General features: G+C 41.9%; 1 protein-coding gene across 1 annotated transcript in view; it reads right to left on the reverse strand.

Annotated features, from left to right (window-relative positions):
* Positions 1-27,182, reverse strand: part of LOC126165291 (uncharacterized) — a 380,023-nt gene that overhangs the window by 214,059 nt on the left and 138,782 nt on the right. The window contains exons 12-13 of the mRNA XM_049920310.1: positions 8,733-8,920; positions 2,440-2,619 (exon numbers count right to left, since the gene is read on the reverse strand). Coding sequence (XP_049776267.1) covers positions 2,440-2,619; positions 8,733-8,920 — 368 coding nt within the window. The remainder of the gene's footprint in view (positions 1-2,439; positions 2,620-8,732; positions 8,921-27,182) is intronic.

Below are 27,182 nucleotides of genomic sequence, written 5' to 3' on the forward strand. Positions count from 1 at the left end.
CGTGTCAACTTCATCCTATTCTGTTTAGATCTGTGTGGCAGTCCTGCCCTTCATATGAAAATGTGTAGTCACAGCACGAGACTCGGTTTTGTATATTTTCAATCGCAGTCGTCACACTGACAAAATCATGCGACTGTCAACCATGAATTGCACACTGTATTGTTGAAATTATGCATACAATCTTGCAGTAATGAAGCCTACCAACCATAAAGGAGCAACAGAACTGTTCCATTGTTTCATAAAAATTTACCAGACTTACCAAACCACCCTCGTCTAGCCTTTCTGTGGTCTTCTATTCTCCTGTCTGCTACTCGTTCCAGCGCTCCAACGACATCCGGACGCAGTCCTGGACGCCTTAGTAGATGTAATCTCTTAGGTTTTCTCAGAGCGATTGGTTAATATTGTGCTCCCGAGTTTTCTGCCGAGGTGTTTTCATTTTATGCAACAATATTTCGGCGATAGACCCAGCTATCATCTTCAGGTTCTTCGAGTTTGTTGTTATGCGTACTCCACAGTTTGGTTGGAGCCCAGGCAGCGAGTAGACACAACAGTGAAACTCGTAGCACCTGAAGAATATGGCTGGGCCGATCTTCGAAATATCTACAGAAGAATTTTCACTTGTTTGTAATTCAAACAAATCTACAGTTTTATTCCGACCGTAAGGAAATTTTGTAAACATTACCTTCAAGGCAGAGGAAGATCGTCGTCTACATAAGATTCCGTAATCTGACTTGAAACACTTGTGTATGTAATATTAAAAGGGAAGGATGTTACCAAAACTGTTCTTGGCCGATTTACTTCAAATTTGTACACGATTCCATAATGAACATTTGGGTGCACACATGCTATGTTTTTTCAAATGTAAAAGAGAAACGTTGTTGCCAAACATCTCGAAAAGTACTTGGCCGATTTATTTCAATGTTATTAACCGATTTACTTCAAACAAGGCGAATTATATGTGACTTGTTCAAGAGTCGGCACTCCGGATAGTTTGTTTGTTTACACTTCAGACGGACAAACGAAGAACTCTGTATACCATCAAGTTTTCCGATAAGTTTTATGTTACAGCTCTATTCGAACTTGGTAAAATTATACCTTTGCAGACAGTAAATACATTTTCATTGTTTCCGAGCAAGGTAAGTTTCGCAGCTGGTAATGTAGGAACTGCTAAATCGGCGTGTTTTTTTCAGGTAATTAAGTGTTTTTTCTCCTCTGCTGATTGTAAATATGTATTTACGTTGTACAAAATATTAATAAATATGCGAAATATTTATTCATTAAACATATGCACACATTTTAGAGTCAAAATATTTCTCGCAGAAAATTAAGTGTATTGAAATGATGAAAGTATGTGTTTTACAATTACATTTTTGCTATATAATGCGTCACAGATATATTACTTTAATTTGTAGTTTAAAAAGGAATCAAAGCATAATCTGTGATGTAATTGTTATTAGTAAAGTCTCGGTTAGTAATTGATGTATATTTGCAAATGTTAGACCGGAAGCCTATAACCGGATTTTTTTGTGAATGCCACGAGAGAAGACGTACTCATTCGTCGCATTTCGTTGATTCAAATATGGCCTGCTATTTAAAGCAACTGCAGTTTCCCATGTGGATTGCATTCGTTATGAGTATCAATAAGGAACAGGACCAATCAGTTTATGTGGCAGATAATAAACATCCTAGGCAACGCCGGGCACTGCAGCAAGTTGTGCATAAAATGGAAATAAGAACTTGACAGAACACCTGGAATAAAAATATTAGCGGTAGCAGATGTTCCACAGTCCAGTTATCTGCTCCGGACAGTCTTCCAACGATTTTTTTTTTCTGGCTCATTCTATCCAGCACTTCTTCATGTCGTGCTTTTCACTTGTGCACTTAATTTTTAACATTCTGCGGTACTATTATATTTCAAATGCCTGCGCACTTCTGGTAGCCCAGTTCAAATTTCCATAAATGTTGTACAGTTTCAGAAACTTCTACCTCATTTCCATAACACTATGTGATACTAGTCGAGCTCTTTTGTTGAAGAGAGTTTTTTAAACCTGTGACAATCGATGTCTGATCCTCTTTCCTGAAGGAAGACGAAGTTCAAAAATGGATGTTAGATGGACAAAGGAACTTGTTTATTGGATATCATTAGATTAGGTTCGCAAAGTATAAATAGCAGCTAGGAGAAAAATCCTACGAAAATACCTGGACGAAAACGTGGATGTTGTCATCATAACAGCCCTTCACACCGACCCTAAATGTCAACGTGAATAACTTCTTTAGATAACAAAGAAGAAAAAACGTGGGCTCAAACATATTGGGGTAAAAACACAAGGCACGAAAAAAACGGTAGTACTGTCAGAAGATAATGATGGTACTCTTTCTTTCTGCTGGTAAGTCAACATCAGAATAAAATGCTCTCGCTATAATAAGAACGAAACGTACTTTTGTTGTGTGCTGTTGCCAGAAGTTCGTCGAAGTCAGCCATGGTCCCAAAAGTAGGATCGATGTCCCTGAAATCTGAAATGTCGTAACCATTGTCAGCCATCGGCGACCTGAAGATAGGAGACATCCATATCGCTGACACTCCAAGATCTCTCAGGTAGTCCAGTTTCTCGATTATACCTGCAAACAATACAGACACCGATTGTAAATTTCTCCGTTTTTGATATGAAAAAGTAGTTTCATACGGAAATATTTATTTTTTTAGTTCTGATACTGAAAGTTAAAATATCAGAACATAGTGAAGATATATCTTGTCAGCATTCTACATTTTCTTCGTAATCCGGAAAGGAATGTGTTAGCTCGCGCTTCTACTGAAATATATCTGAGCTTGTGAATAATGACGCTTAACCGCTGTGTTTTGAATCGTTTGGCGTGTTTAGCCATAATTACTGTTTTCGTCGGGTAAATGTGCCTTACAGCAACTTTTTAAGAGTTGAAGCCACATTGTGTGTGTGTGTGTGTGTGTGTGTGTGTGTGTGTGTCAGTACATGCGCTCGCTCGTGCTCATGTGTACATATCTGCGTGTATGTGTGTTAAGGGCCGGGTTTATTTATATAACAGTAATTGACGTCCTTAAATACACACACACACATATACAGGGTGGTCCATTCATCGTGACCGGGCCAAATATCTCACGAAATAAGCGTCAAACGAAAAAACTACAAAGAACGAAATTTGTCTAGCTTGAACCACATGGTGCTATGGTTGGCCCTCTATGTTGCGCTGCCATAGGTCAAACGGGTATCAACCGTTTTTTAAATAGGAGCCCCCATTTTTATTACATATTCGTGTAGTACGTAAAAAAATATGAATGTTTTAGTTGGACCACGTTTTTCGCTTTGTGATAGATGGCGCTGTAATAGTCACAAACATATGGCTCACAATTTTAGACGAACAGTTGGTAAAATTTAGGTTTTATAATTAAAATACAGAACGTAGGTACGTTTGAATCTTTTATTTCGGTTGTTCCAATGTGATACATGCACCTTTGTGAACTTATCATTTCTGAGAACGCATGCTGTTACAGCGTGATTACCTGTAAATACCACATCAATGCAATAAATGCTCAAACTGATGTCCGTCAACCGCAATGCATTTGGCAATACGTGTAACGACATTCCTCTCAACAGCGAGTAGTTCGCCTTCCGTAATGTTCGCACATGCATTGACAATGCGCTGACCCATGTTGGCAGGCCTTGTCGGTGGATCACGATAGCAAATATCCTTCAACTTTCCGCATAGAAATCCGGGGATGTCAGATCCGGTGAACGTGCGGGCCATGGTATGGTGCTTCGACGACCAATCCACCTGTCATGAAATATGCTATTCAATACCGCTTCAACCGCACGCGAGCTACGTGCCGGATATCCATCATGTTGGAAGTACATCGCCATTCTGTCATGCAGTGAAACATCTTGTAGTAACATCCGTAGAACATTACGTAGGAAATCAGCATACATTGCACCATTTAGATTGCCATCGATAAAATGGGGACCAATTATCCTTCCTCCCATAATGCCGCACCATACATTAACCCGCCAAGGTCGCTGATGTTCCACTTGTTGGAGCCATCGTGGATTTTCCGTTGCCCAATAGTGCATATTATGCCGGTTTACGTTACCGCTTTGGTGAATGACGCTTCGTCGCTAAATAGAACGCGTGCTAAAAATCTGTAATCTTCCTGTAATTTCTCTTGAGCCCAGTGGCAGAACTGTTCAAATTCGTCGCCGTGCAAATCCTGTTGCATAGAAATATGGTACGGGTGCAATCGATGTTGATGTAGCATTCTCAACACCGACGTTTTTGAGATTCCCAATTCTCGCGCAATTTGTCTGCTACTGATGTGCGGATTAGCCGCGACAGCAGCTAAAACACCTACTTGGTCATCATCATTTGTTGCAGGTCATGGTTGACGTTTCACATGTGGCTGAGCACTTCCTGTTTCCTTAAATAACGTAACTATCCGGCGAACGGTCCGGACACTTGGATGATGTCGTCCAGGATACCGAGCAGCATACATAGCACACGCCCGTTGGGCATTTTGATCACAATAGCCATATATCAACACGACATCGACCTTTTCCGCAATTGGTAAACGGTACATTTTAACACGGGTAATGTATCACGAAGCAAATACCGTCCGCACTGGCGGAATGTTACGTGACACCACGTACTTATACGTTTGTGACTATTACAGCGCCATCTATCACAAAGCGAAAAAAGTGGTCCAACTAAAACATTCGTATTTCTTTACGTACTACACGAATATGTAATAAAAATGGGGGCTCCTATTTAAATAAACGGTTGATATCCGTTTGACCTATGGCAGCGCAATCTAGTGGGTCAACCATAGCGCCATCTGGTTTCCCCCTTCAAGCTAGATAAGTTTCGTTCTTTGTAGTTTTTTCGTTTGGTGCTTATTTCGTGAGATATTTGGCCTGGTCACTACCAATGGACCACCCTGCATATACACACTCATCAAAAAAAAGTTTGGCATCACCTCGGTTCCGCGAGTTCCGGAACCTGTACAGAAAATTGGAATAGAGATCAGCATAGACACCATGTCTGCCATTTTTATTGCTCGTGAAAACCACACATTGCATGTTGTACCACCACACAGGGAGACCTTCAGAGGTGGTGGTCCATATTGCTCTACACACCGGTACGTCTAATACCCAGCAGCACGTCCTCTTGGATTCATGCAAGGCTGCATTCGTCGTGCCATACTATCCACAAGTTCATCAAGGCACTGTTGGTCCAGACTGTCCCACTCCTCAACGACGATTCGGCGTAGATTCATCACAGTGGTTGGTGGGTCACGTCGTCCATAAACAGCCCTTTTCAATATAGAATGAATGGCTCTGAGCACTATGGGACTTAACTGCTACGGTCATCAGTCCCCTAGAACTTAGAACTACTTAAACCTAACTAATCTAAGGACAGCACACAACACCCAGCCATCACGAGGCAGAGAAAATCCCTGACCCCGCCGGGAATCGAACCCGGGAACCCGGGTGTGGGAAGCGAGAACGCTACCGCACGACCACGAGATGCGGGCTTTTCAATATATCCCAGGCATGTTCGATAGGGTTCATGTCTGGAGAACATGCTGGCCTCTCTAGTCGAGCGATGTCGTTACCCTGAATGAAGTCATTCAGAAGATGTGCATGGTGAGGGCGTGAATTGTCGTCCATGAAGACGAATGCCTCGCCAATATGCTGCCGATATGGTTGCAGTATCGTTCTGAGGGTGGCATTCAATCATCGTACAGCCGTTACGACGCCTTCCATGACAACCAGCGGCATACGTCGGCCCTACATAATGCCACCCTAAAACAGCAGGGAACCTCCACCTTGCTGAACTCGCTGGACAGTGTGTCTAAGGCGTTCAGCCTGACCGGGTTGCCTCCAGACACGTCTCCGATGATTGTCTGGATGAAGCCATATTTTATACTCATCGGTGAAGAGAACGTGATGCCAATTCTGAGCGGTCCATTCGGCATGTTGTTGGGCCCATCTGTACCACGCTGCATGGTGTCATGTTTGGATAGATGGATCTCGCCATGGACGTCGAGAGCGAAGCTGCTCATCATGCAGCCTACTGCGCCCAATTTGAGTATTAACACGACGTCCTGTGGCTGCACGAAAACCATTATTCAACATGTCGCATAGCTGTCAGGGTTCCACCGAGCCATAATCCGTAGGTAGCGGTCATCCACTGCAGCAGTAGCTATTGGACGGTCATAGGGAGACCTGTCATCGACAGCTCCTGTCTCTCTGTATCTCCTCCATGTCAGAACAACATCGTATGGTTCACTCCGAGACGCCTGGACTCTACCCTTGTTGAGAGCCCTTCCTGGCACAAAGTAACAATGCGGAAGAGATCGGACCGCGATATTGACGTGCAAGCAAGGTTGAACTACAGACAAAACGGGCCCTGTATCTCCTTCCTGGTGGAATGACTGGAACAGATCGGCTGTCGGACCCCCTCATTCTAATAGGCGCTGGTCATGCATGGTTGTTTACATCTTTTGGCGGGTTTAGTGACATTTCTGAACAGTCAAAGGGAATGTGTCTGTGATAAAATATCCACAGTCAACGTGTATCTTCAGGAGTTCTGGGAACCGGGGTGATGCATTCCTGCTGTAGCAGGTCAGTTGATGTAGTGCAGTCAGCGGCGGCAACTGTGTTCAAGTCAGCTGGTCTGTATATTTTCTGGAAGTGCGGAAGACCAGTTCGAGCGTGCTAACAATATGCTTAGGAAACGCGAACAGTGTGCATGGCTCAATATTGAAGTGGCACTGAGTTGGAGCGCACAACAGTGTTTCCTTCAGACACTCCGTCCCGTCATCCTTCATGGGAATACACGAAGTCACACGGTGAACCCGGTACAGGAGCTCCTGCCTACGTGGGAGATACTGGAACATACACCGTATTCACCAGATAGGAATACGTGAGATTTCGACCTGTTTTCTAAAATTACGGAAACTCTTCATGGCACGTGCTGCAATACAAGAGAACACATCATCTGTGCCACAGGGCGGCGCTTCCAAGACATCCACCGTGACAGGTGCGCTGATCGTGTTGGAGGGGGAAGATGACCGACATGCGTGCCGATTATACTGAAGGCATGTAATGGAGTGCACGTGTGTCAGCAACGTCTAATATGAAATATAACCGTGCTGCCACTACTTTTAAAAGTAGTCAGTAGCGTTCAACAGTCAAGCCTGTACATTAGACCATGGTCGAGTGCCAACATCGCAGTTAATAGGTATGTTGAACTAGCGACAAAACAACTGAAAAAAAAATAACACGAACTCACGAAAACTAGTCGAGTAAAATAACTGGTTCGTACAAACTAAGTTACATTAGCTCCGTAAATTTATACTGCTGAAAATGAGTAGTGGACAATAATATCAGTGTCAGACATGCACGACTAGGAAACCGTTTTTAAGCAGACAGTGGATCGAAGCGTATTAGATGTCCAATTGTGATATAATACGGACACTTGGAAATAAAGGACACGAGTTTCAGTGACAAAGAAAACTTACTATTTTACGAGAGAGTGCTGAAAACTAATGCCTCCCACTTTTTTGTGTGAAAACTCTTAAAGCTTTTTAAGCTTCAAGATCTCCCAATTAGAGACCAGGTTGTTGACACCGTCACCGTAGAATGTTCGACTTTCTTGACAGAGCCATGATGTCACCTCTGCTAGTACCGCTTCATCACTACGAAAATGAAGTCCTCGAAAGCGTTCTTTAATTTTTGGAAACAGATGAAAATCGGATGTGGCCATGTCGGAACTGTATGGAGGATGATCGATGACAGTAAACCCAAGATGGTGGATTGTTTCAGAAGTCTCAGTGCTCGTGTGTGGTCTAGCATTGTATGGTGGTGGAGAGGGTGCTCCGTGTGGGGACGAAGTTTTCGAATTCGAAACTCGATTACAGCGCGCTGTTTCTCACGCAGCGACATAGTTAAGTTACACACTGCCATATTTATGCTACAATTCGGAGCCCTCTGCAGGCAGAGGGCTGCAAATACGTAGACATGAAGAATGTAGATGTAGAAAGTTAATGACGTTTGTTTCATTTAAAAAGATTTAAGAGTTTTCATACAAAAAACTCGGAGGAATTACTTTTCAACACGCCCTCGTAGGTACTAAACAAGCAAAATAGCGAAGCGCTGTTTCCAGGCCACTGAAGATATTTTTCTTGGATGAAACGAAAAACGCTTGTTGGGTAAGTATTGACCGAAACTGATCCAATGACGAAATTTATTTGCGTTTTTGTAGGACACACATTTGTAGCTGAGCGGTCAGCTCTGTGACTGTTCTGTAGTGGTCCCGGCTTCATTTCCCAATACTACGAAGGATCTTTTCTTGATGGGAGAACTGCACTTAGCCAGATGAGGGCAGTTAAGGAAAATTTTGAATGGGTGTAGTGGCTCCAAAGTCTGTAAAGCTAATAACGATTAGGAAAGTGATGTGTTGACCCCATGCCTCTCCACACTGCACCACGACGACTCCATATATTAGAAATACAATAGCCTGTAGGCTGAGTCTGATCGCTGAGTTTTTTGTCATACACAGGAGACAAGTTTCATCATTATTATTAGTTGGAGACACGAAAAGAATCTTTCAACTGATAACGGTCATTGAGGTCATTGAGGCTAATAACAACGTCTGTAACCAAGTCAGATGTAAATTCGTTCAAGAAATAGCCTGGCACTTACCACGAAGGTCGCCGACGCCATCGCCATCAGAATCCTTGAAAGACTTGGGGTATATCTGGTAGATTATTGCGGTTTTCCACCACTCGAGACACAGCACTGGACTGGTAACAGCCAGCAGAACTGCGACCAGAGAGAGATGCGACATCCTCATAGCGTGTCGTTCAGTTAGGACAGGCGCGGTTGCTTCCCTTGCTCAGTATCTCGCAACAACGCGACGAATGGCGACTTGTTGACGCGGGCCAGTGACACAAAACCCTTAGCGGAGCGAAAATCTTGATTATCTGTGGAGATCGTGTTTATCAGGAAAGATTAATTGTTTTCTAGAAAGCCCTAGGTGCCAATAACAAGTCACTTTCTCAGCTGTTTCGGTATCTACATTACGTTTTTGAACAAACAGTCCTTTCCTTGTTATCTCTCAGAGAAATGAGTTACACACACTTACAAACAACTAGCTCTTTCGCGCCGCTGCGCTCGCGTATCAGAAGCTCTGCTGTGATGACTGATGAGCGATGGTGAGAAAATAAGCTATTGAACGGCAAGAACGACAGCCACAAAACAATCACATGTCATCCTTTTCGGGTAAGCATAGCTCGCGATGAGAAACGACACCCCCCTCCCCTCCCCACGCTTGACGTGGCAGCACACGCAGCGTAGGGTGGGAAAAACCGACCGGTTAAAAGTGATTCCGGTATTTTGGTTACGAATTATCGATATTTTCGGTATGCTAATAAAGGAGTAAAAACCGAAATGTCATTTAGCCATAGCACCAGTGCAAAGTTTTAGTTTTTAAATTAACCATTTTTTAAAAAAAATAGGAGTAATTTTTATTCGTAAAATTGTCATTGGTTCGAACTGTTGCGTTGTTATATGAAATGTGGAAAGTGATCAGTGCCATTTTAATAACAATACTAACAGAAATGGGCAACAAAAACATGGCTTAAGAAATGATAAAGCAGTTCTGAGCCAGGAATGTCAAAGTTGCCGTGGCTTAAGGCACACCTCTACATCTACATCTACATCCCAACTCCGCAAGCCACCTGACGGTGTGTGGCGGAGGGTACCTTGAATACCTCTATCGGTTCTCCCTTCTATTCCAGTCTCGTATTGTTCGTGGAAAGAAGGATTGTCGGTATGCCTCTGTGTGGGCTCTAATCTCTCTGATTTTATCCTCATGGTCTCTTCGCGAGATATACGTAGGAGGGTGAAGGTATGTTCTCGAAACTTCAACAAAAGCCCGTACCGACCTACTGAGCGTCTCTCCTGCAGAGTCTTCCACTGGAGTTTATCTATCATCTCCGTAACGCTTTCGAGATTACTAAATGATCCTGTAACGAAGCCCGCTGCTCTCCGTTGGATCTTCTCTATTTCTTCTATCAACCCCATCTGGTACGGATCCCACACTGCTGAGCAGTATTCAAGGAGTGGGCGAACAAGCATACTGTAACCTACTTCCTTTGTTTTCGGATTGCATTTCCTTAGGATTCTTCCAATGAATCTCAGTCTGGCATCTGCTTTACCGACGATAAACTTTATAAGATCATTCCATTTTAAATCACTCCTAATGCGTACTCCCAGATAATTTATGGAATTAACTGCTTCCAGTTGCTGACCTGCTATATTGTAGTTAAATGTTAAGGGATCTTTCTTTCTGTGTATTCGCAGCACATTACACTTGTCTACATTGAGATTCAGTTGCCATTCCCTGCACCATGCGTCAATTCGCTGCAGATCCTCCTGCATTTCAGTACAATTTTCCATTGCAGTGTGTAAGATAGCCCCCACTTGGTCTACACCAGTAGTAGTGAACCTGGTCCTAGCACTCTATTTTTATGGCGGGCCGTAAGCGGTAGCGTTTTTAAAAACATTTTCATCAGGATTTAAAAAAATTTTGAGCCAAGTATTTGATAAGTAATTATAATTATATGGTTTGACTTACTGTAACTTGCTTTATACATTTATAAAGTCACTTCTCAATTTTACGAATCCCCATTACTGTTGAAGCACTTGGTGGCTAAAAAATTTCACTGCTAGTAGAGACACAAAAATGGACGATAGGTAGGAAAGGTTAACGACCCATGGTCTATACCCCAGTTTCTCGCCGTCGTCGTCGGAAATCCGTTCTATTGCAGAATGGCACCAAAACTAAGCTGGAAATACTTATTCGAAGTGACATAGCAATGTAGTGCAGCGCTTCATTTGGTGTAAAAGATTTAAGATTTGTCTACCGTTTCAACGCATTAATAAAAGAGGAAGGAAACTATGGTAACAGTAATAAAGTAAAAAGTTAATAACAATTCATGCATAGTATACAATGAAAATAGAAAGCAGCTGATCTGCTTCCTGTGTCTACATGACATGCTTGTAGTTCTTGAACACGAACAATTCAACACGAATAATAGAGTTCTTCAACCTCAGTTCTCACCCCCTAGCACTGATTATTCGTAAAGCACAAACAGTAGTATGGTCCCGAATTACAACAAGATTTTTGAGCAGAGTTTCGAAAAATTAGAATCAATAGGAGGATACTGGTGATATTTTGTAGTGTTCAGTCACTTATCACTTTTCGAGAAAAGCATCGTACAGTCGATGGACTAACTTTTCTTTTATTTGTCTGTTTAATTTAATGTTTTGATTCTATGTGCCCTGAATCTGAGAGAGTCAAAATTTTTCAAACTTTGCACGGTTTCTACGTCTATAACAGGAATAAAATCTGAAAAATCGGTTATTTCGGAAACCGCTTATCTCTAGCGCTTTTAACAGTCAGGTTAAACTGGCGTTGAAGAAATCAATATAACCGAAAACCAGTTGTTTCTACCGCTTCCGCAATCATAGGCAAATGTCAAAGATCATTATGTTTTGTAATTAAACACTTCAGGCTACTCAATAGCATGTCCCCCCGCTTATTACGTCTATACGGCATCGAGGGGCCGTTGCGAACATTTTCTGACACACTATGCTGACAACAACACATCCAGGCTCATGACCTTTTTTTTTTAATTTTTTATTCATTCCCCTGAGTTGGGAGAGCTTAAGGTTCTTTGGTGCCCTATTCCACCTTATGTAACGCTGCTGAGATTCCATTTATTGCGGATGTTCGGTAGGATCCTTCTTCTTATTGCTATGTCTTACGTTCAATTTCATTATTAATTTGTCTCTAATTGGGAGACTCTGCCATTCGCCCATGTACTGAAGATAGCCTGCATCATCACTAATGTTAGCACATCAGTATTAATAACGGAGTTTTAAATACTAAAGTTATTTTTTAATTAGCAACTTCCGGAACATATTTTTGAGATTAAAAATAAATATGATTTTTATGCTTGTTAAACATGTAGAAGGATAGGTGACGCCGTCCCATTTTCCTATTGAGCCCAAATTACACACAACAAACGTTTTTGTGCAACTGAAACAAAATATGAGGTAGCAAAAATAAAAATCAGACTGGAAAAATAAGAGCCACGTAATCAGAATGAATAATCTAAAACTTGCACCGCAAATATTGCAGAAACTGGAAGTGTTATTGACGTGCGATTTTCACGTAATGGATTGTTAATCAGAGGCCCGTACTGTCAGCCAATCAACAGTCTACGATAATACTTAAACAAGTGTATTTTTTGTGCAAGCATACACTTGTCTAAATGTAACGACGCCTATTGACATTAACAAACTAAAAGTAAGGTAAATCAGAATATCAGTGCTGTTCGTTGCAGGATTCTAGTGCGAGTCGTGAACAAGATATCATATTTTGAAAGTTTTCATACCGACCCTTGTACAATAGCTGCGGTGGCCCACACTAAAAAACAACACAAGTGCATACACTAGTTGTGTGAATTCTGACCAGTAACGAGACAACTAACCATCAAAGGTTCTGTTCAAAATGACCACCGGCAGCTACAATACACGCTTCCATTCTCGTGTGTAACGACTGCTGCACACATGATAGATTTTCAGCGGAAGTGCCCGATCAACCTGCAGTAAGACGTCGTTGCATATTGTCGGATGAAGTTGATATGGCCTTGTAGACAGCGGCTTTCAGCTTTCCCCATGGAAAAGCGTGTACAGGCGTCAAATCCGGGGAACAGCCGGGCAAAGGCATAGATTCTCTGTGACCAGTCCAACGATTTAGAAACAATTCGTGAAGGCATGCTGCAGCACCTGTTGCACCTGGTACCACAGGTTCTTCCTAGTCTGAAGAGAAACATCTCCCAGCATCCGTGGAAGATGGTCTGTTAGGAGGCTGCAATACTTGTGAGAATTCAGTGTTCCTTCTATAAAAAATGGGCCTAAGAGCTGATGGTTCACTATCCCATACCACACGCACACACTCCATGGACGCTGACGTCCCATTAAAAGAAGCCAACGGGGATTGTCAGTAGAGTGCATGTTTCGGCGGTCTACCTAGGCATCACTGGTAAATGTGGCTTCGTCACTAAACATGATACATGATACAGGTACATCTGAGGTATCCTGATTTAATGTCCGTGTACAGAAGCTAACACAGTTCTCGTAATCGTTTCCATGCAGCTCTTGATAGAGAAAGATGTGACAAGGGTGAATCCTATGCCAATGGAAAATGTGTAGGACACTTGCCTCACATGCCAATTCCTCGTGCGATTGCGCGGGAGCTAACGTGCTGATCAACTGCAAGAGCAGCAAAAATATTAACTCCCTTCCCGTTACGTCCTCTAAGTGTCACACTACCACTTTCACGCAACTGGTAGACGAGATTGATAAATAACTACCGAGATGGTACGGGCGGAAGTAAAGCTGTGAGGAGGGGGCTTGAGTCGTGCTTGGGTAGCTCAGATGTCAGAGCACTTGCCCGAGAAAGGCAAAGGTCCCGAGCTCGAGTTTTAATCTGCCAGCAAGTTTCATATCAGCGCACACTCCGCTGCAGAGTGAAAATCTCATTCTCGAGACGGAAGGTGTCTGTTCGTTTACCTTGCCGCATACACCGTACAAGAAAGAACTGCATTCTTCCTACACTCTCCATAAATCATGGGAATCTCGACTTTTTCTGTATTGGTAAATACCATCGTTCACTCGTGACCTACGCAGACACAAAATAAGCAAACATAACAACATCTTACCTAGAAACTACGTAGGTTGAATGGCACATACAAGTATTTGCGAGGAAACTTTTCAAAATACAATATCTCGTAAAAGACATACTAGAATCCTACAACAAACATCACTGACATTTTGGATAAATTCCAGTGTCCGATTCCACTGGTCTGCTTTGAGCAATGACGTCATCCCAGAAGCAAGAATGCTATGTAGAGGCAACCTTTAATAGCAGCGGACAATATTTGTAAACAAAAGAATGCATTATGAAGACACTGTATCGTGGTAGTTTTAGATGGGGAGTGTTTTGAACCATGGTTGTGTACGATACCGGTAGAGGTTGAGTCTGAACCACCACTGCCAACCCCAACAAACAATGGCACACTAGCCATTGCCAAATGTTTGGTGTACTCCAGTTTGGTTTGTCTTGTGGTTTGCTTGTTTTTCTTATTCTGAAATGAATAAGAGACTAATCTTGTTGCACAAAGGGATTCAAATGCGACTGTCGCCACAGAAAAAGGGATCAGCGACTCTTACGACCGTTATGTCAGTCCTGCTTTCGTGGAAGCACAGAACGCGGACGTAGGATGGCAGCCCTGCGAGAGGGAGGCAGGGCTTGTCCCCTTTCATCGCTCTTGTGCCCCTGGACAGTCGAAATTTCTCGTTTGTTTACGTCACGACCGACTGCCACGATATACTGTCAGCATAATAGCATACGATGAAATAACAATCACAATTCACGCGATTATTTACTGAGCCACGAATTATATCGAAATGAATTTTTTTTTTCTTTATTGAGTTTCGATTCCCCCTAAAGGGGGGGACGGGCTGGCAGCAGCTCATTACGCCGCTCTTCAGCCTACAGAATTTGTTTTAAAAAGATGAAGATAATAAAAAAATAATAACAGTTGGCGATAAAATCGGTGACTTAAAGGTAAAATGGCAGAAAATTCTGGGGCTTAAAACATAAAACACAGGGTTGATGATGCTAATAAAATACACAGGAAGCAGAAAAATAACAGACAGACAATTAAAAAACACGGCGACAGTCTGGGTTCTGTTCGCAAGAGATATAAAAAGCACAACCAGCGACAGCATGATTTCTGTTCGCAACACTGTGGAAAGACGCACAACACTGAACACTCACTTAAACACTGCACTAAAAGGTTGGCACAAAGATGACATACAACACCCGAGAGCAGGTGGGGGGAAACTGGTCAGATGACGGTAAAAAGGGGGGGGGGGGAAGAGAGGAAAAGTGAAGGGGGAGGGGGGAAAGGGGCCAATGGAAGATGAGGATCCATAATAGGGGTGGGGGTTACTGAGCAGACGTGCCAGGGAGTGGGGAAGGCAGTGGGGAGTACAAAAGTACTCGGGGGGGGGGGGGGGGGGAGAAAGGAGATAGGGAGAGGGTAGGCAGGGAGAAAACACAGGATGGAAGCGGGGAGGAAGAGGGAGCCCAGGGAAAGGACAGAGGAAAGGAGGGGGGGTGAGGATCAGAGTTGATAGGAAGGATAAATGGAGGGAGAGAGGGCAGCATCCGGGAGGGGGAGTTGATGGAAGCCACCTTGGGAAAGGAGATGTAGGGTGTAGAAATGGAGGGTAGGGGGGACACAACGGTGAAGACGTGGCAGGGGGCGGGGATGGGAGAGGAGAGGAGCAACCAGGGAGTGAGGAGATTCAAGACGGCGGGAAGTGTAGAGGATGCAGATATGTTCGAGGAATAGGAGCAGATGGGGGAAAGGAATGAGATCATAGAGGATCCGCGTGGGGGACGGGAGGCATATACGGAAGGCGAGGTGGAGTGCATGACGCTCAAGGATCTAGAGGGACTTATAGTATTTGGGGGGGGGGGGGGGCAGATATCCAGGCAGGACTGGCACAACAGAGAATGGGACGGATTAAGGATTTGTAGGTGTGGATGATGGTAGAGGGGTGCAACCCCCATGTCCGGCCAGAGAGGAGTTTGAGGAGTCGGAGGCGGTTGTGGGCTTTGGATTGGATGGAGCGGAGATGAGGGATCCAGGTGAGGTGACGGTCAATGGTGAGGCCAAGGTAGGTGAGGGTGGGGGTGAGGCGGACAGGACGGGCGCCGAAATGAATTGAACATAACGGAAATAAATACGAACAGAACACAAGAGAAATGCATGAGTGTGTGGAATAAATTACTATCGTAATTTATCCGAGTAAAAAAAAAAACACATAACTTTTAAACTCAATTACAGCATAGCGCATGGTGAAGTCGTAGTACTATAAAATAGTATTAATTTATAATAATAATTACTGAATCTAACAGGACACCACAAGAAAGTGGAGGTTTTTGTGTTTTTGGCGGAGAGAAACTGAAATGTAATACAACGGAAAAATGAAATAAATAATAATGTAATTGAAACAGTAGCATGCGTAAGTAGGCTGTATAGGTTTTTTATTGGTAACGCCACGTAGCGCTCTGTATGAAAATCACTGGCTGTGCTGTGTGCAGTCTGTGGCTGGTTTGCATTGTTGTTGGCTATTGTAATGTTGGGCAGCTGATTGTTAACAGCGCGTAGCGTTGCGCAGTTGGACGTGAGCCGCCAGCAGTGGTGGATGTGGGGAAGTGAGATGGCGGATTTTTGAGAGCGCATGATCTGGACGTGTGTCCATCAGAAACAGTACATTTGTAAGAATGGAGGTCATGAACTGCTATATATATATTATGATTTTTGAACACTATTAAGGTAAATACATTGTTTGTTCTCTATCAAAGTCTTTCATTTGCTAACTATACCTATTAGTAGTTAGTGCCTTCAGTAGTTAGAATCTTTCATTTAGCTGGCAGTAGTGGCGCTCGCTGTATTGCAGTAGTTCGAGTAACGAAGATTTTTGTGAGATAAGTGATTTATGAAAGGTATAGGTTAATGTTAGACAGGGCCATTCATTTGTAGGGATTACTGAAAGCCACATTGCGTTGCGCTAAAAAAAATATTGTGTGTCAGTTTAAGCACAGTCATGTATAATTTTTCTAAGGGGACGTTTCACATGAAATGGAGAAAAACCGATATACAACTCCTAAAACCAGAACACAAATAACAAAATTTCACAAAAATAACAACTACTGGAATCGGTAACTATAAATGACTTATATACTTTAGTTCTACTTACCGATTCCAATATTTCTTACTTTTTGTGAAATTTCTTTTCTCGTGTACTGACTTTTCATTTAGGATTTCTGTGTCGGTTTCTCCATATTTCATGCTACTGTCATTTTTATGTTTCATATTTGTTAATTTTCATTTCATTTTCCTGTTGTTTTGTAACATTTTAATTTCTCCCCGCGGTAGTCCCGTTAGATTCAACAATAATAACTAAAAATTAAAGCGTTTCACAACATTACGAATTCGCCATGTGCCAAATTTTAATGGATTTAAAGGTTCTCTGCGCTTTCCTCGCTTGCATACATTACAATAACTTATTTCAGATATCTGTACTTCGCATTTTTTGTTGTTAATTTATTTTCGTTACCTTCAGTTCTTTACGATATAATTTGTGGCTAAGTAATTAATCATGTGAACTGTGATTGTAATTTTATCGTATGCTATATTCTTTGTTTGTCCGCCCTCGTGGTCTCGCGGTAGCTTTCTCGCTTCCCGAGCACTGGGTCCCGGGTTCGATTCCCGGTGGGATCAGGGATTTTTCCTGCCTCGAGATGACTGGGTGTTGTTGTGTCGTATTCATCATCATCATTCATCCCCATTACGGTCGGAGGAAGGCAACGGTAAACCACCTCCATTAGGACCTTGCCTAGTAAGGCGGTGCGGGTCTCCCGCATCGTTCCCCTACGCTCTGTAAAGAAGCATGGGACTTCATTTCCATTTTTTCCATATTCTTTGTTTACAAATAGGATCAGATGATTTCAAAGAGTGCCTCTGTGTAGCGTCTTTGGTCTTTGCTTTGGTATGACGTCATTGCTCAAAACCGGCGCGTTGAATCGGACGTTAGAATTGACACATTTTAAATTACCGTACTGCTAGTTTGTTAATGACAATAGGCATTGTTCCATTTAAAAAAAGTATGTTCCCACAAGAAACACACTTTCTAAGTACTATTACAATCTATTGACTGGTAACATTACGAACCCATGACTGCCAATCCATCCTGTGAAAACTGCACATCAATAGCCCTTTCTGTTTCCACATTTTTATGTTTTTTTCTGTTTTCAAATAGTCGTATTCTAAATTTATTTTCAGTGCTCAACGGCAGAGAAGTCGGAAAAGTTTCTACGTTATTAGATTGTCATATAATCTTGCTAGGTGAATTTGCTGCAGTCGACGATGATGTGTGTATGGCACCGATTAAGGGAGAGGACATTTTACAGATCGAAATGGCGTTGATTAGACGACGACGAGAAATTTGACAATGAAATCAACAATGCATTTCCTGTCTACACTATTACAGAAACGCAGAACATCATGAAAAATATGTGCAGCTATTCGGATGAACATACGAATGACGAAATGAATAAAATGGGGTACGTTATCGAATTATTTGTTAAACATATAACGCTGAAGAACATTATCAAAAAAATAACATGCCTTTCCAAAAAAAAATAATTATAACACAACCATCAATGGGAAGTGTGCAACCACTTCATTTAACTGTAGAAGGAAACGGAATAATTGTATTGCAATAACATTTGATGGCACTGAAGGTAGTTTTTCCCGCTTCCATTGTTTAACACAAAATTCTTTTGAGACGAATTTCGTTCCCCTCAGTTTCGTATTAAACGTTTTCCACTATATTTCGAAAACGATTGACGGTGAATAATAGAAAAATGTGTCCTGCGACCGACTAGTTCTAAATAGCTTCTCAGGCAAAAGTCACGCTACATTTACGCCTATCTTCTATACAGAAGACGATTTGCTAATTGTCAGCAATCGATTTTACTAGAGAATACAAAATCGTAGAATAATTACCTGAAGGCCGTTTCCAATGCCTAGAGCAATGACTTAACATAGGGTACCGACTACTCTGAAAGTAAACCACACGAACAAGCATACTGACTTCACTTTATGCACGACATTTATAAATTAGCTTACGAAGACAGTACACTATGTGTGACACATGATTTGCAAGATTTCGACCTTTTTCCCATCGTTAAAGCGTTCGTATATACTTTAGCTCCTTAATTTTAGTTCATTTTGATCTTTGTGCAAAATATTTCTGTTGAACAATGTCACTCCAAAATATTAGTAGAAAGATTCTCTGCGACTGATATCATATAGTTGCAAGCCGTACATTTATTATACTTTACTTACTGCACAAGATAGAACAAATGTCCTTGTCACAATGAGCACAATTACACGTCCTTAAAATACATGTTACAAAACAGGACGTTGTCAAAGAGTTTAATCACACACAGTTCGGAGTATCTACTGCGATAAAAACTGTAATATCTACAATTCGCATCTATACTGTCATAAAGAGGAAGGGTTGTTAACAAAAATCTCGAGAGGTTCTTTACCGGTTTACTTCAAATTTTTACACAATATACTAATATACATTCAGACAGATATAGGCTATCTATTTTTTTAAACAACAGTGTACGGGATTTATGTTAATGCTGGCAGCGAGGAAGGAATTATGTGTTGTAGGGCTTACTGTGCTATGAAAATGTGTGGTTTTGTTTTCTTTCCAGCTATGGTGGCAAGGCATTTAAACCATTAGACATATTGTTTCACTCATACATATTTTGTGTATATATATATATATATATATATATATATATATATATATATATATATATATATATAATTTTAAACGAAAATGGTTTACACCGTAATTTACTGCTTTGTTTTCTTCCTTGCAGTTGGCTTTAACGGAAAACCTGTATAGCAGAAAAGTTGTATCTGTAGAGTAAAAATATCAGAAATAATGTTACTGAAGATACTATCCTCGCAGATCCAGCACCTGGAAAGGTCTCTCACATGCCACATACATCAATGATCTCAGCTGATTTACCCATTCACTTTAAGGGAATCCATGTTTCGTTTACGGTAATAATGAAGAAGACTCAAGGCAGAACGTTTAATTGCGATGCAGTTAATTTACAGTCGGAGTGTTCTGCGCATGTGCAATTGAATTTTGTCCTTCCACGAACTGGTACTTCAGAAAACCACTTCATACCGTTACCACACAGTATACAAAAAACGAAGAATGTTATTATAATCCGAAGTTCTGTAATTGTATTGTGTACAAAAATTAAAGAGAAACATAAACAATAAAAACTAGAAACGAAAACGAAGGTGTATTCTTCATTCATATTCTATATGATTTACTACAGAGTGGGCGAAGTTGCAAAGAGGAGCCGAAATTTGCGTCCTGACACAATTCCCAGAAATACTTCTAATTAAAACGTGTATCTTATTCCCATACATAGTCAGCATTTGCGAAACACTGCCTGGTTCGCTAGAGTTGGTATGCTTCGTTTCAGTCCGCAGCTCGTTGTCGTGCGTTAGCGTTCTCGCTTCCCACGCCCGGGTTCCCGGGTTCGATTCCCGGTGGGGTCAGGGATTTTGTCTGCCTCGTGATGACTGCGTGTTGTGTGCTGTCGTTAGGTTAGTTAGGTATAAGTAGTTCTAAGTTCTAGGGGACTGATGACCATAGATGTTAAGTCCCATAGTGCTCAGAGCCATTTGAACCATTTAGAGCTTCGTTTCAAGGGGAATTCGCGACACTATTTGTCAGCTGTGCTCAGTGATACAATGGTATTGGCTGCTATGATGTCACTTCTTGGTGTGAATTCGAATTTAATGTGTATAGCGTTATTCTCAGTCATATTTTCGTGAGGTTCAAGGGAAATTATTGTTGTGGATAAACTGCAGTACATTGGCAACAATAAATAATGCTGAGGTAGAGCCTCTTCCGGCTAATCTACGAACTAGTACCGAATCGTCACAGATGTAGCGACTCTAGCGGAGAGTATTATGAACTAAACGGTGTTAGGTATTACTTTGTAAAAAATAGAATACTTTTATTGGCAGCATAGAATAGTTGCTTGTACAATAAGAACCCGCTCAAAAGTGTCACGCATTTTGTACTCGTGCTTCACAGACATCATAATTTGCAGTGATATCAGCATTGCACTTCACTTACAGCTTTTAAGAGGTAAATTCCAGGTTATTTCTCTCTTTTTTTGCGATAACTGCCAAATCTGAGATGTCGCTGTTTTTTCGTTAAAGGAAAAGAAGGTGTAGCCAACGCCATTTTTTGGTTTTGAACTACGCTTTACCGTACTGATGCATCGCAGTTTTTGTAAATTGTCCTGTAGTCCCATTGTGAAAGATTTCCTAGTATGAGAAAGTGAAAAGTCCCGAAAAACATCGAATTTGGAGTTATGACGTGCAGCAAAATCTTCCGTTTTTACTTCCTATACGTTCGATCTTACTTTATCCTTGTCATAACTAAAATATTAATCACTCATACTTACATATCATAATTACTAGACTAGATCTTCTTATTGTGGCTACTGTAAAATAACCACAATGATTTGGACCTATGCATAATCCTCAGGTAATGACTCAGGCTACCATAAACAAATAGGTTAAAATTTTCGAAATGTATGTGCATATAACAGACTGACTGCTAAAATACTCCCGCACTTCAAATATTTATCTGGCATTGGTAAGTATATGGCCTTACAGCGACATAAATTAGTCTTACGATTTTATACCTTATCATACCTTGTCTTGATACTGATCTACATCTACAACTACACCTACATGATTACTCTGCGATTCACTATTACGTCCCTGGCAGTGTGTTCATCGAACTACATTGAAGCTATTTCACTACTGTTCCACTCTCGAAGGGCGTGCTGGAAAAACGAGCAGTTAAATCTTTCTGTGTGAGCTCTGATTTCTCGTATTTTATCATGACTATCATTTCTCCCTATGTAGGTGGGTGCCAATAGCATATTTTCACAATCGGAGGAGAAACTTGGTGATTGAAATTTCACGAGATCTTACTGCAACGAAAAACGCCTTTATGTCTATGACTGCCAACCCAGTTCATGTATCATGTCAGTAGCACTGTCTCCTCTATTTCGCCATAACATAAAGCGAGCTGCCCTTCTGTCACACCGCAATACTTCAGAAGAGGAGGGACAAGCACGATGTAAGCAGTTTATTTAACAGACTTGTTGCACTTTCTAAATGTTCTGCCAATAAATCGCAGTCTTTAGTTTGCTTTCACCACAACATTGTTTAAGCGATCTTTCCAATGTAACTTACTCGTACTCTGTAATTCCTAGGTACCTAGATGAATTTACAGCAATTAGATCTGTGTGACTTACCGCGTAAACAAAATTTAGCGTACCTCTTTCAGTGCACGGGTGGATACATCACACTTATCATTACTTTGAGTCAGTTGCTATATTTCTCTCTATATGGATATCTTGTCTAAATAATTTGCAGTTGAGTTTGATTATCTGATGACTTAACAAGAAGGTCAGAGGCAGCACCATCTGCAAACAATCTAAGACGGCTGCTCAAACTGTCGCCTAAGCCGTTTATGTAGTTCAGAAACCCAAGTGGGCCTGTAACATCTCCTTGGGGAGCGTTACATACCACTTCTGTTTTACTCGATGACTTTCGGTTAGTTACTAAGAACTGTGAATTGTCTGACAGGAATTCACGAATCCATTCGCACAACAGAGGCGATACTCTATACGCACACAATTTGATTTAGAATTTGATTGTGAGGAGCGGTGTCAGAAACCTTCTGGAAATCTAAAAATCTGGAACAAATTTGACATTCCCAGTTGATAGCACTCATTACTTAGTGGGAATAAAGAGCAAGTGGTTCTTCACAAGAACGATATTTTCTTGATCCCTGCCATTTGTCAGTAAATCTTGTTTTGTGTAATTCATAATATTAGCTCAGTGTATGCTCTAAAATCGTACTTCATATCGACGTTACTGATATGAATCAGAGGATTATACCTACTCCCTTTCCCGGATATTGGTGTTACTGCGACAACTTCCTGCTTTCAGGTTGTAAAGTTCTTCTAAAAAGTTTTGTTTTTTGTTTGCCAATTAATATGAAATGCGTAATGTCTGTCTTACGCAAATTTACTGTGTGATGTGTTGTCGAGCACGTGGTGTGATTAATCAGTTTTACTGTATTCAAAAAAATTAAACAACTTAGTCTGGAAAACCAGTATGCAATGCCTAAAATGAAATCAATACCTCTGAAATTAACCCAGTCTCGTGAGCACCGAGTTCTATGGCCCTGCACAAAAAAAAACTGACGTAATTCCCTGTGAAAAAAAAATTACCAAATTAATTTTCCTTAGCTCTATTAGCAACCGACGTAACCTTGGAGTTCTGTTCTCTCCACAGTAGGCATAGAAAATAAATTTTGGCACAGCAAAATGCAACGTCGGCATCAAAATAGCTTCATACAAATAATATCAGTAGGTTGGTTGATAAATGAATAACCTTGCAAATGTTCATTGAAAACACTGGATATTGGCTCAGCTCTGCACAATGCTGCCTGCAATGAACCTGTTACAAACATTAATACTTTTCTGATTCTAGAACAATAAAATTTTTCTGACACCGATTGAAAAATGATTTCTTTAAAAAAAATAGTTGTTGGGTTCAAATAAAAACGACATGGAAGAGGATGAGGTACTGACAAGGTGATATCCCAAGACTAAATGTGTTGTGGCGTTTGAAGACAGCCACGCCACTCGGAAGTAGCCGAAATGCACGCGTTACACACGCCGGCGGGCGTGAGGTCTGAAACAGGATACGTAATGAATGCTATAAAGAAAAGTACGTAGCTGCTGTAATACTTTAATCCATCATTGTGGTACATCGCTCTTGACGATACAAATGAGACTCTTTAAATACAAGCACTGTAAGGCTAATGGCGCCTTGCTAGGTCGTAGCCATGGACTTAGCTGAAGGCTATTCTAACTATCTCTCGGCAAAGGAGGGAAAGGCTTCGTCAGTGTAGTCGCTAGCAAAGTCGTCCGTACAACTGGGACGAGTGCTAGTAAGTCTCTCTAGACCTGCCGTGTGGTGGCGCTCGGTCTGCAATTACTGACAGTGGCGACACGCGGGTCCGACATGTACTAATGGACCGCGGCCGATTTAAAGCTACCACCTAGCAAGTGTGGTGTATGGCGGTGACACCACAAAATGCATCAGTTATTCGAAATAAAAGTTTGCCCTTCACAAAATCTGATATGAAACATTTTACATTAACTTCAAAATCAGTGAAGTTCTCAAGTGTTCTACATTTCTCACTTACTGTCGTAATTAAAAAAACTTGGATTGTTACGTGACAAAAGGTCTGACATCGTTTGACAAAATAGATTGCAAAATTTAGCTTCTATGTATCAGGATTAGAAAACAATCAAACTATTACGAATCTGATATATCTAATCAACCTATACATTAAAACTGATTGAAATGTACTTGGTTCCCACATTCAAGGGCGAGTACTGTAAAAATTATCTGCGTACTTAAAACTAAACATACAATATCATTCATTGCTTCATTTTCTAAAAACTATATCATTCTGAAACTTCCTGGCAGATTAAAACTGTGTGCCCGACCGAGACTCGAACTCGGGACCTTTGCCTTTCGCGGGCAAGTGCTCTACCAACTGAGCTACCGAAGCACGACTCACGCCCGGTACTCACAGCTGTACTTCTGCCAGTACCTCGTCTCCTACCTTCCAAACTTTACAGAAGCTCTCCTCATTCTATATTATTCTGCTTCCACAGACCACCAACTAAATTCTCACAGCTAGCCACTAACTTTAAGCCTTGCATCCTACTTATAACGGAGTGCAACAGCAACGGCTACCGCTACTGCGCTCCGCGCTCCCCTGTCTACAATCGATTCTGCCACTCAGGCTACATCTTTGGTTCAGTGGTGTCAAAAATCCAATCTCTTCCATATATGACAATCGTTTCAGGTCATTTTTCATGAATTATATTACAAAATCTGGCTCCACGCACAAGTGGAGCCCTCACAAGGTATGGGTCTTTCGACGAGCTAGCGTTTGTGCATAATTGCTAAGCGTGGACCTATTGCATCAACATACTCTACAAGGAACCTCACTGGCATACAATCTGGACCGGAGGATTTGCCTTTATTAAATGTTACACTATGTGATCAAAACAATCCGGACACCCCAAAAACATACGTTTTTCATATTAGGGGCATTGTGCTGCCACCTACTGCCAGGTACTACATATCAGGGAACTCAGTAGTCATCGTGAGAGAGCAGAATGGGGCTCTCCGTGGAACTCATGGACTTTGAACGTGATAGGTGATTGATGACACTTGTGTCATACGTCTGTACGCAAGATTTACACACTCCTGAACATCCCTAGGTCCACTGTTTCCGATGTAATAATGAAGTGGAAACGTGAAGGGACACGTACGGCACAAAAGTGTACAGGCCGACCTCGTCTGTTCACTTGACAGAAACAGCCGGCAGTTGAAGAAGGTCGTTATGTGTAATAGGCAAACATCTATTCAGACCATCACACAGGAATTCCAAAATGCATCAGGATCCACTGCAAGTACTATGACAGTTAGGTGGGAGGTGAGAAAATGTGGATTTCATGCTCGAGCGGCTGCTTATAAGCCACACATCACGCCGTTAAATGGCAAACGACGCCTCGCTAGGTGTAAGGATCGTAAACATTAGACTACTGAACAGTGTAAAAACGTTATGTTGAGTGACGAATGAAGATACACGATGTGGCGATTCGATGGCAGGATGTGGGTATGGCGAACGCCCGGTGAACGTCATCTGCCAGCGTGTGTAGTGCCAACAGTAAAATTCGGAGGTGGAGGTGTAATAGTGTGGTCATGTTTGTCGTGGAGGCGGCTTTCACCCTTTGTTGTTTTGCGTAACACTATCACAGCACAGGTCTACAATGATGTTTTAAGCACCTTATTGATTCCCGCTCTTAAGCAAATCGGGGATGGCGATTGCATCTTTCAACACGATCGAGCACCTGTTCATAATGCACGGTTGTGGCGGATGGTTACACGACAATAACATCCCTGTAATGGACTGGCCGGCACAGAGTGCTGACCTGAATCCTATAGAACGCCTTTGGGATGTTTTGGAACGCCGACTTCGTGGCAGGCCTCACCGTCCGACATCGATACCTCTGCTCAGTGCAGCACTCCGTGAAGAATGGGCTGCCATTTCCAAAGAGACCTTCCAGCACCTAACTGAACAACGCCTGCGAGAGTGGAAGCTGTCATCAGGCTAAGGGTGGGCCAACACCATATTGAATTCCAGCGTTACCGTTGGAGGGCGCCACGAAATTGTAAGTCATTTTCAGCCAGGTGCCGGTATACTTACGTTCACCTAGTGTATAAGCTGCTTCGGTCCCCCAAGTATATCTGCTTCTAAGTTACTGTTGTTGGCAGTTGTTCTAGACTTGAATTCTGAAATATTTACTTCACCTTCTTTGGTGGCAGTGTTTCGGGAAGCCATGTTTAATAACTCTGATTTAATGGAACGGTCATTAGTGATATCACCATTGTTATCGCACAGTGAAGGCATTGATTTACGGCTTGTCGCTCTTGTACTTTGCAAATGATCAGAATATCTTTGGATTTACTGCCACTTTCGAGACAGTTTCGTTGTTGAAATTATTGAAAGCATCTCGCGCTGAAGTTCGCGCTAAATTTCGCGCTTCTGTAAAATTTCTCCAATCATGGGGATTTTGCATTCTTTCAAATTTGGCAAACCCTTATCGTTGCGTCTGCAACATTCTGACTCTTTTTGCGTACCATAAGGGATCTGTACCAGCTCTTATCATTTCATGTGGTTTATATCTCTCAGTTTCCGTCGATACTATTTTTCTTAAATCAGACCACATTTGGTCTACGCTTACATAGGCAGATCAGAAGGAGCTGAGACTGGCTCTTATAAAAGCATCAAGCGAATGTTTATCTGATTTTTTTTCGAATAGATGTACGTTGTGCTTATTTTTACTGGGTTTGGATGTCATAGAATTCAGTCTCGCTACAACAACCTTGTGGCTACTAACCTCTGTATCTGACATGATGCCCCCTTTTTGCTGAGGATTACTTGTTGCATTGAGGTCAGGTATGTTTTCGCAGCCATTTACACTTAACTGGCTACTGAACTAACTGCCCAAGCCGGCCGGTGTGGCCGAGCAGTTCTAGGCGCTACAGTCTGGAACCGCGCGACCGCTACGGTCGCAGGTTCGAATCCTGCCTCGGGCATGGATGTTTGTGATGTCCTTAGGTTAGTTATGTTTAAGTAGTTCTAAGTTCTAGGGGACTGATGACCTCAGAAGTTAAGTCCCATAGTGCTCAGAGCCAGTTTTTAACTGCCCAA

The sequence above is a fragment of the Schistocerca cancellata genome, chromosome 1 (assembly GCF_023864275.1).
Source record: "Schistocerca cancellata isolate TAMUIC-IGC-003103 chromosome 1, iqSchCanc2.1, whole genome shotgun sequence".
Taxonomy (NCBI): Eukaryota; Metazoa; Arthropoda; class Insecta; order Orthoptera; family Acrididae; genus Schistocerca; species Schistocerca cancellata.